Source organism: Bos indicus x Bos taurus, chromosome 25 (assembly GCF_003369695.1).
Source record: "Bos indicus x Bos taurus breed Angus x Brahman F1 hybrid chromosome 25, Bos_hybrid_MaternalHap_v2.0, whole genome shotgun sequence".
In the NCBI taxonomy this organism is placed as follows: Eukaryota; Metazoa; Chordata; class Mammalia; order Artiodactyla; family Bovidae; genus Bos; species Bos indicus x Bos taurus.
This window is the reverse complement of record NC_040100.1, coordinates 16,151,416-16,159,391: the sequence shown is the minus strand read 5'-3', so window position 1 is coordinate 16,159,391 and position 7,976 is coordinate 16,151,416. Positions and strand designations below refer to the sequence as shown.

General features: G+C 53.7%; 2 protein-coding genes across 8 annotated transcripts; one reads left to right on the top strand and one right to left on the bottom strand.

Annotated features, from left to right (window-relative positions):
• Positions 1 to 224: 224 nt before the first annotated feature.
• Positions 225 to 4,248, bottom strand: LOC113883523 (putative protein T-ENOL). Of its 7 annotated transcripts, none has more exons than XR_003508667.1 (6): positions 3,864 to 4,031; positions 3,175 to 3,268; positions 2,836 to 2,980; positions 2,436 to 2,563; positions 2,272 to 2,329; positions 225 to 519 (listed from the first exon to the last, which is right to left on the bottom strand). XR_003508667.1 is itself a non-coding variant. In XM_027527312.1 (6 exons), the coding sequence occupies exons 2-6, from the start codon at positions 3,262 to 3,264 to the stop codon at positions 484 to 486; spliced, it is 363 nt and encodes a 120-aa protein (XP_027383113.1). In that variant the 5' UTR covers positions 3,265 to 3,268; positions 4,175 to 4,248; the 3' UTR covers positions 225 to 483. The 7 variants fall into 7 exon arrangements, 4 of the variants coding, with proteins under 4 accessions (XP_027383113.1, XP_027383112.1, XP_027383110.1 ...); XR_003508665.1 differs by having other exon boundaries at positions 3,720 to 4,029; XR_003508666.1 differs by lacking the exon at positions 3,864 to 4,031 and adding an exon at positions 3,566 to 3,738.
• Positions 4,249 to 4,308: 60 nt separating this feature from the next.
• Positions 4,309 to 7,768, top strand: CDIPT (CDP-diacylglycerol--inositol 3-phosphatidyltransferase). The gene is made up of 6 exons (XM_027527308.1): positions 4,309 to 4,742; positions 4,838 to 4,972; positions 5,676 to 5,829; positions 6,265 to 6,346; positions 6,876 to 6,957; positions 7,076 to 7,768. Exons 1-6 carry the CDS (start codon positions 4,700 to 4,702, stop codon positions 7,219 to 7,221), a joined length of 642 nt encoding a protein of 213 aa, XP_027383109.1. The 5' UTR covers positions 4,309 to 4,699; the 3' UTR covers positions 7,222 to 7,768.
• The last annotated feature ends 208 nt before the right edge of the window (positions 7,769 to 7,976 follow it).

The window sequence follows — 7,976 nt, the reverse complement described above, 5'->3', positions numbered from 1 at the left end:
TAGACCTTACGATGCAGGAGTCTGGCTGGGAGGATGGATCTGAACCTTTGAACTCATCTCTGCCAACAGGCTGATGGATAATAGGTGGATAACTGCCTGAATTAAAGCCATTCCCATAATATGGAATATGCCATTCCAATAATATGCCCACACATCTGGCAAAAGGGGGCAGGGGTGCTCCTTTCACATCACCCCAGAGAAATCACACAAGAGCACTGCCCAGGTTGAGAGGAGGGGAGGATCTCTGTCTCTTTATTAAAGCTTTTCATTGCTGGTGGTGTCCTTGCCAGTTGAGGGTGGCAAGGTGTGTGATGGTTTCGGAACACTTTGGAGGCTTCAGGGGTGATGTTGCTCACAACCAGGAACGCCCCCAGAACCGATCTGTTGAATGAGCATGAGCGGTGAAAGAGGAGCTTTGACATGTTGCAGAGAGACAGAGTCGGGGGAGGGCACGAGAGGCCAAGAGCAGCACCAAAATTGGGATCATCCTCCAGACGTCAAGTTGGTAGGGAGAGGTCCCTAGAAAAGAATACGAGTCTTGATTTTAGATCCAAGGCTCATGTCTCTTTATTCTTCCATCCTTCACCTATCCATCCAATCCCTACCCTCAATCATTTATCCACTCACCATTTCCCACCTACCCATTTATCATCCACCCACCATTCTCTTTCCATCCATCCATCCATCCATCCATCCATCGATCCACCCATTCCATCCATCTATCCACCCACAAATCTATCCATCATTCCCCATTCATAATAGACATTCAATAAACATTTGCTTAGTTCCTTCTCTGCCTTCTTCATTAACCCCTCTCTTCTCTGCCAACCTCTTGAAGAGATTCTTCAGGGCTCCATCCTCAGTGCCCTTGTCTTTATCACTCTGCACAAACCCTTCCACCCCCATTGCAGGGCAACTGCACACTCTTTAACTGCCAACCCTCTCCTACATCAGATCTCTAGCACCAGCCCAGACCTCACGAGTGAGCTTTGAAGCTGCATTTCCAACTGTATACAGGGTATTTGCACCTGGAGTTCCCAGGGGCCCCTCAAACACAATCTGTCCAAAGGTGGCGTCATGCCTGTGATGCCCCAGGAAGATGAGAAGGCTGGCGAGACGGGAAAGGGGAGCAGTCAGGGACAATGAGGTCAGACAGACAATAGGGTTGGGGAGGAGAGAGATCACGTAGGACTTTGTAAGCCATTGAAGGCCTTTGGCTTTGACTCTGAAATGGAGACCTACTGTAGACTTTTGGGCAGAAGCATGGCATCATCAGACTTAGGTTTCCCAAGTCAGAAAACTAGGAGCCCTCTGATTCCTTCTTTTTTCCCCTACCATTTCTAATCAATTACCAAACTCATTCTTCCTGGTCTTTATTACTCATATCTACCCTTTCTCTCATCTCTATTATTACTGTGAATATTCAGGACCTACTCATCTCTAGTTTGGTCTCCAATTCCTAACTGGCCTTCCAGCCTCTCATCTTTCCCTTTTCAGTTCACTCTCTCCACTGACCACCAGTGTGATGGATCTAAAATCCCAACTTCCCCTGCTCAAAACTCTTCAATGACTCCTCACCTGCAGGAAAACATCTCTGGGTCTTAATAAAACACACATAAAGTCCCTTGATGAGTCGCTGGGTGCCAGGCCTGCACAGTCCAGCAGTAAAACTGCTTCTGGCCCTACTGCCTCCCCTGCCCTAAAGGACCCACACAGAGGGACTTCCCTGGTGGTCCAGTGGCTAAGACTCTGTGCTCCCAATTCAGGGGGCCCTGACCAGGTTCAATACCTGGTCAGCAAACTAGATCTCACATGCCTCAACTAAGACCTGGTGCAGCCAAAAAATAAATTAATTTCAACAAAAAAGAATACACACTTATACCCATGGTCGTCCTCCTGAGACTCACCTCCTTGTTCATACAAGTCCTACCACTTGGAATACCCTGACCACCTCATTTTTCCCTAGAAATTTCTTTCTTTCAGTGTCACCTCCTCCAGGAAGCTCCATGATTCCTTTCCTTCCTGTCCCAACTGCGGCTGCGAGTAAGTGCTCTTCTCGCTGTTTCCATTTCTGTTGTGGGCACTTAACCATATTTGTTGTAATTAACCATTTACTTGACTGGCCCCACACTAAACTGTGACCTTTTCAAGGGCAGAGACTGTGTCATTCATTTGTGTCCCAAGTTCCTAAAACAGGGACTGGTATATCATGTGAACTCTAACCGTAAGGTTATTCGGAATGGCCTTGTCATCCCTGGACCCAGCGCATACCTTCTCATGAGGGGATGGCAGGAGATGTACCTTCGTGCGGGTACGGTTTCTGTCGGAGCTAGAGATGGCGGAAGGGAAAGGAGAGAGGTGAGAACTCAAGCCAAGGATTGGAGCAATCCTTGGAGCAGAACAGAACAGGACTATGTGGTGTAAAATCCCCCTACCCTGCTGGGATGTTGTCAAACCCTGGCTCTCTCCTCTACAGGCTCTTCATCTTTCTCCCAAGACAAAGGGCATCTCCTGTGAAGCCTCACTCACCGGGTATCAGTGCCTCGGGTCTTGGTGAAGAACACTGGAAATAGAGGCCCCAGTCAGAAAAAGTACTATCCCCATAGCCAGAAAGAGATGAGGAAGGGGCTAAGGAGATTCCTGGTCAGGGGTGGGGGATGGGGACTGGGTTAGTGGGTGGGGAGGCGCTGTGTGGTCCCAGGGCTGCTGTGAGCCGGGGGGAGCTGGGGACAGACTCCTGGAGAGGTCAGTTGCGGGTGGGTTGCGGGGCTCAGGGACTGGAACTGGGGCTATGAGTGGGTCTCTGGACACAGGGGTCCTCAGGTGGGGAGTCACCGTGTTTGGATATCTGAGTCCCTCGGTCTTGTGTCTGTTTTTCCTTGATGGGCACAGGATTCATGTGGTAGGCAGCAACAAACAAGGCCTCGTCAGTGAGTTCCGTGCTGATCTGTGTCAGGAATTCCTCAGAGCGAGAAACCTTCTGGAAAACGGAAAGTTGGGGGGTTCAGCCTTAGAGTTCCCACATGGAAGTGCAGGGTTTGGAGGTTTCCAGGCTGGAGGCTCTGGGCTCAGGGTTGAGGCCGGAGTCTGAAGGCTGGCAGTCTCAGTGTCCTCAGCCTGAGCACACTCCACCTCACTTCACCCCCACCCCAAGAACCCCTCCCCAGGGCTCACCAGATCGCAGCCCAGTGAGGTTGCAGGGGTTGTGGGTTGGGATGGCCGGCTGCCCTTTTTCTCCTCATTCCTGGCAAGAGTGGATGACATTCCCCTGGGGACAGTGGGAGCCCGAGTTAGGCTGCAAAACCAGCTCACTTCTCCCAACCCCAACCCACCACCATTCCCCGGGGCCTTGGAGAACTGTGTCAGTTCTCTCTCTGAAGAAAAAAGAAAAAAGGGGAGGGGGGAGAGAAATAGTTGCTTTAAATCTTCCTAGGGGAGGGAGGAGGTAGGAGGCCCACAACACCCACCTCTCCTACCCCTTACTTCGCCCAGCAGGGGCCCTCTCTTTCCTTCTTCCCACCCAAGGCCCTTCCCAAGACAAGGCAGCCCACTTGCCGCCCCCAACCTGGCAGACGTGTCGAAATCTTGGGCTACTCAGCAGGAGAGGAGACGGAGAGGTCTAACGAGCCCTTTTACGGGCCGTGGGGACGGGGGATTTGGGAGTTGGGGAGGAAGGCTGGAAAGAGGGGAACCCGGGAAGGCGCCGTTGCTATAAAAACCTTGGCGTCTGAGGACGTTCCGCAGCCCCGTTGCCAGGAAATTAAGGATTCTAGAACCAAATGGGGGAGGGCATTTTCCCAGCTGGTCGCATTCGCTTCCCCGGCTTCTCCACCCTCTCTGGGTCCCTCCTTGCGGGCACTGACCCCAGCGTCAGTGGCTTGAGAAACTTGGGAAGATCACGGACGGTGGACCTTGGCACCTAATCCTCCCACCACTAGGGGCAGGAGAGAAACAACCCCTCCCCAGGCCGCCTTCCAGCCTCTTTGGACGTCATCTCTTCGCTTGGAGCCTGCGACAGCAAATGAGAGCCGAGAGAGGGGGCGGGGAAGGGAAAATGTGGGCTGTACCAAATAACTTTGCCTTTTGGGGGTGCAAAGACTCTGGATGGCGGGATCTTTTTGCCATTAAGTCCAGGAGTAATATCCTCCGCAGAAAAGAAAGCAGAGACATTTACCTAGACCTCTTTCTCTTTTGATCTGTCCTTTTAAGCCCCTTCCTTTGCTCAGCGTCGATGATTCTTTGCCCCCTCTCCTCCCTCTGTACTTTGGTACGAATCGATGGAAAGGGGCGGAGGGAAGAAAAGGAAAAGGAAGCGGGCAGATCTTAAAGGGGACGCATCCATTTCTTAAGTCTCGTTCCTTTCTCTAATTTTGCAAGGACAAACGCAGAAAAGTAGGTTCCGGAAGCCGAGCGCAGCTGGAGCAGCAGGGGCCGCAGCTGTAGGCGGGAGCTCCCGCGAGGCAGGCGGAGGCCAGCGTCTGCCCATAGGAAGGGCGGGGTGTGCGCGCCCCCTGCTCCCGGCGCACAGCTGGGTCGGCCCATGCTCCGGCCGGCAGCGAGCTTGAACATCTGGGACCCGGCAGGGACCTGCACGCAGTGGGCGTGGCTGATGCGCCGGGCTGGAGAGTGAATCTGCACCGGGGCTGGGACAGAGTTGGCACCTCCAGTTAAGGCCCAGAGCGGCCAGGGGACCTCCGCGATGGCAAGCGAAAATATCTTCCTGTTTGTGCCTAACCTCATCGGTGAGTGCTACCCGCGGCTCCGGGCGGAACGGGAGGGCCAGGGGCCTTGGGCAGGCTCCCAGATCTGCCCTGTCTCACCCTGTCTCAATTCCAAGGTTATGCTCGGATTGTCTTCGCCATCATTTCTTTCTACTTCATGCCCTGCTGCCCCCTCACGGCCTCCTCCTTTTACCTGCTCAGCGGACTTCTGGACGCTTTCGATGGACATGCTGCTCGAGTCCTTAATCAAGGTGACAGACATCTCTAACAGCCTGTCCCACAACCCTCTGCCTCCTTTTTCTTGCTTCCTCAGGACCTCGGGGTGGGCGGGTACTCGGGAATCCGAGGGCTGTTATTCCCATCTCTGTAGAAGACAATCTAGAATGACCTGGGTTTGAAGCAGAAGGGATTGAAGCTCCCTGTTGAGAACGAGCGCGACTGGGCATGGCAGTGGCAGTGCTAGAGGCTTTTCTGAATAAAAAGCCTTTCAACAGGTTATTGGGCATCTGCTGTGTGCCAGACACAAGCAATCAGCATTCCAGAAGGCATGTTTAGAGGGAGGATGGAGAAGGAAGGGAGATAGTTTCTGGAGGGTTGACCTCATTTTTTATAATCTGTTCTTCAGACCGGAAGAACAGACTTCCCTAAGACTTCCTAAGACTTCAAATCTTCTTGTCTTGACCTTTGGTTATGGATTGATGAGTTGTAGAGCTAGCTAGCTTTCTCACGCCCTTTTACAATGTTGTCTCCACTCTACTAGGCTTCCCCCTTTTATGGTATGGTGACCTTTGCCCTTTGACCTTTACACTCCAGCCAGAGCAGTCTGCTTTCCTCTCCCCTAAGTGGATGGTGGGCATTTTCACTCTTAGACTCTGCATCAGAGTGATACACCAAATACGGCCCCTGTCACAGCTCCATTGTCCCCTGACAGCCCCTTTCCACCATTTTTCTCAGGGACCCGGTTTGGGGCCATGCTGGACATGCTGACAGACCGGTGCTCCACGATGTGTCTGCTGGTCAACCTGGCCCTGCTGTACCCTCGCGCCACCCTTCTCTTCCAGCTCAGCATGAGCCTGGATGTGGCCAGCCACTGGCTGCACCTCCACAGGTCTGCAATTCTGGGGATATGGACCGGTGGAAGAAGAGGCTACATGGGGAGGGATGAGACCTTCTCAGGGGGTATCTTCAGGCTTCTGGGGAGGTCTCCTTTTTAGCTGTGCTTTGTTAAGGGAGTCCGGCGAATCTTCTCTGACTCAGCATCCTATTTTACAGTTAGCTCAGTAATCTTTAAAACTCTTTTGAGGATTCCAAAGAGATAACATCCCTTCGGAAAGGGGATGGGGCTTTTGAATCCTGATTTTGCTTCCTCCAGCTACCCAGCTAGACTGTGACTTCTGGCCCAATGGTCCTCAGCTGTGCCCCAGTCCCCACTCTGTTCAGCAGAGGCAATCCCAGTACTTATGTAATGGGGGTTGCATTGAGGATTTGGTGGGCATTCCTGGTGATGCACGCTCATGGATTCCCCCTCTACTTTCTCCCTAAGTTCTGTGGTCCGAGGCAGTGAAAGTCACAAGATGATCGACCTGTCTGGAAACCCCGTGCTTCGCATCTACTACACCTCCAGAGTGAGCCTTTGCTGCCCCTTCTTATTTGCTTAGGGCAAGTCCTGGCCCCAGCACTGGGCCCAGGGCAGGATTGGTAGGGAGGGTGTGTGTGAATTGCTCAGGCAGCAGGTGTGCGCAGGAGGGAGGAACTGAGTGGCTTGAGGGGTGAGGGAAGGAGGAAGAAGCCAGAGAGGTCTGCAGAACCAGCTCTCTAAAGGCCTTAGGCCATAATCAGGAGTGTGGTCTTCCTCCTGGGTGGGCTGGACGGTGTTAGTACCTCCAGGTAGGACAAGGAGGGTGAGAATTGCAGCATTGCCAGGTAAGAATATCTTCCTCTTTTTGCGTGTCCTTATGGTGAGTGCTGCCCATGGCTCCAGGCTGAAGGGGAGGGTGAGGAGCCTTGGGTAGACTGATCTGCCCTGTTCCCGACATCTTCTCCACACCACCCTGCACCCCTCTCTCCCAGTTCCTGGTCCCCTGGCCCTTAGTTGGAGGATGGGAGCCACTGCCCTGCCATCTTGCTCAAGCAGCCTTTTTGCCGTTTGTTTAGCCTGCTCTGTTCACCCTGTGTGCTGGAAATGAGCTCTTCTACTGCCTCCTCTACCTGTTTAATTTCTCCGAGGGACCTTTAGGTAGGAGATGAGGGACTGGGCAGGAGGATGGGAGGGGGTCTGGCCTGCCCGGGGAGACAAGACCCCTGCCTCACCTGCATCCTGTTTTCTCTGGCTCACCCTTGATCCCTTCTCACAGTTGGCTCGGTGGGTCTTTTCCGAATGGGCCTCTGGATCACCGCCCCTATCGCCCTGCTCAAGTCTCTCATCAGCGTCATCCACCTGATCACAGCTGCCCGCAACATGGCTGCCCTGGACGCGGCAGATCGGGCCAAGAGGAAGTGACCGTGGAACCTCCAGCCCCTGGTTGCCCACCTGCCCTGGGAGTCTCACAGTGCCACGTGGCTCCCCAGTCTCTCCCTAGGGGGAGGGCCCAGGCTCACATCTTTCCAATTGTGTCATCCAAACTGCTGGGAAGGAGGGGTGGGCATCCTCTTTGGTGATATGATGTTCTCCGTAATCCTGGGGACCAGTTCTCCCACCCCCGTAATTGCCAAGGACCTGGACTTCAGGAAGGATGCTCAGGAGGCCCCACCCACACGGGCAGTGCTTTGGGGGCCCCAAGAGAGCTGGCTGAAGACTGGGCATTGTCACACCTGCTGGATCAGCCCTGGGATCTGGCTTGGCCTGAGATCTTAGGGATTTGAGTAAGGGAGGTGGGATAGGGGCCAGGGTTCCCAAGAGGCAGGGATTCAGACCTCTGCCCTTGGCTGGAGGAAGCCTGTGGGTACCGTGGCTGGGCGAGAAGGGGCTGTCAAGATCCCCATTGCAATCTCCTCTGTCCTGGCTCTGAAGGCCTTGATAATAAAGGAGGGGATGTCACTGTTCTGGAGTTGGTTGCCTTGGAGATACTCTTGGAGCAGGGCCTGGGTTGAGGGGAGAGGTTGGGGGGAAAAATGATGATCCATCTGGATACTAGCTTACTGGCTGGCTCCTTCCTGTCACTCCTCGGTGACCTCAGCCCCTCCCTGCCACCCAAGCTCATTCTGTGTCCTCTGCCTACTTTATTTTCTTTACAACACCTGTCACTGGCTGTCTAC

Coding starts and splice junctions, on each gene's coding strand:
- LOC113883523 (XM_027527312.1), bottom strand. CDS start 3,264: ATGTCATCCACTCTTGCCAGGAATGAGGAGAAAAAGGGCAGCCGGCCA. Junction 2,564..2,835: donor GACTCAGATATCCAAACACG/GTGACTCCCCAC, acceptor CTCTATTTCCAG/TGTTCTTCACCAAGACCCGA. Junction 520..2,271: donor TGCCATCCCCTCATGAGAAG/GTATGCGCTGGG, acceptor ATTCTTTTCTAG/GGACCTCTCCCTACCAACTT.
- CDIPT (XM_027527308.1), top strand. CDS start 4,700: ATGGCAAGCGAAAATATCTTCCTGTTTGTGCCTAACCTCATCG. Junction 4,973..5,675: donor TGCTCGAGTCCTTAATCAAG/GTGACAGACATC, acceptor CATTTTTCTCAG/GGACCCGGTTTGGGGCCATG. Junction 6,958..7,075: donor TTTCTCCGAGGGACCTTTAG/GTAGGAGATGAG, acceptor CCCTTCTCACAG/TTGGCTCGGTGGGTCTTTTC.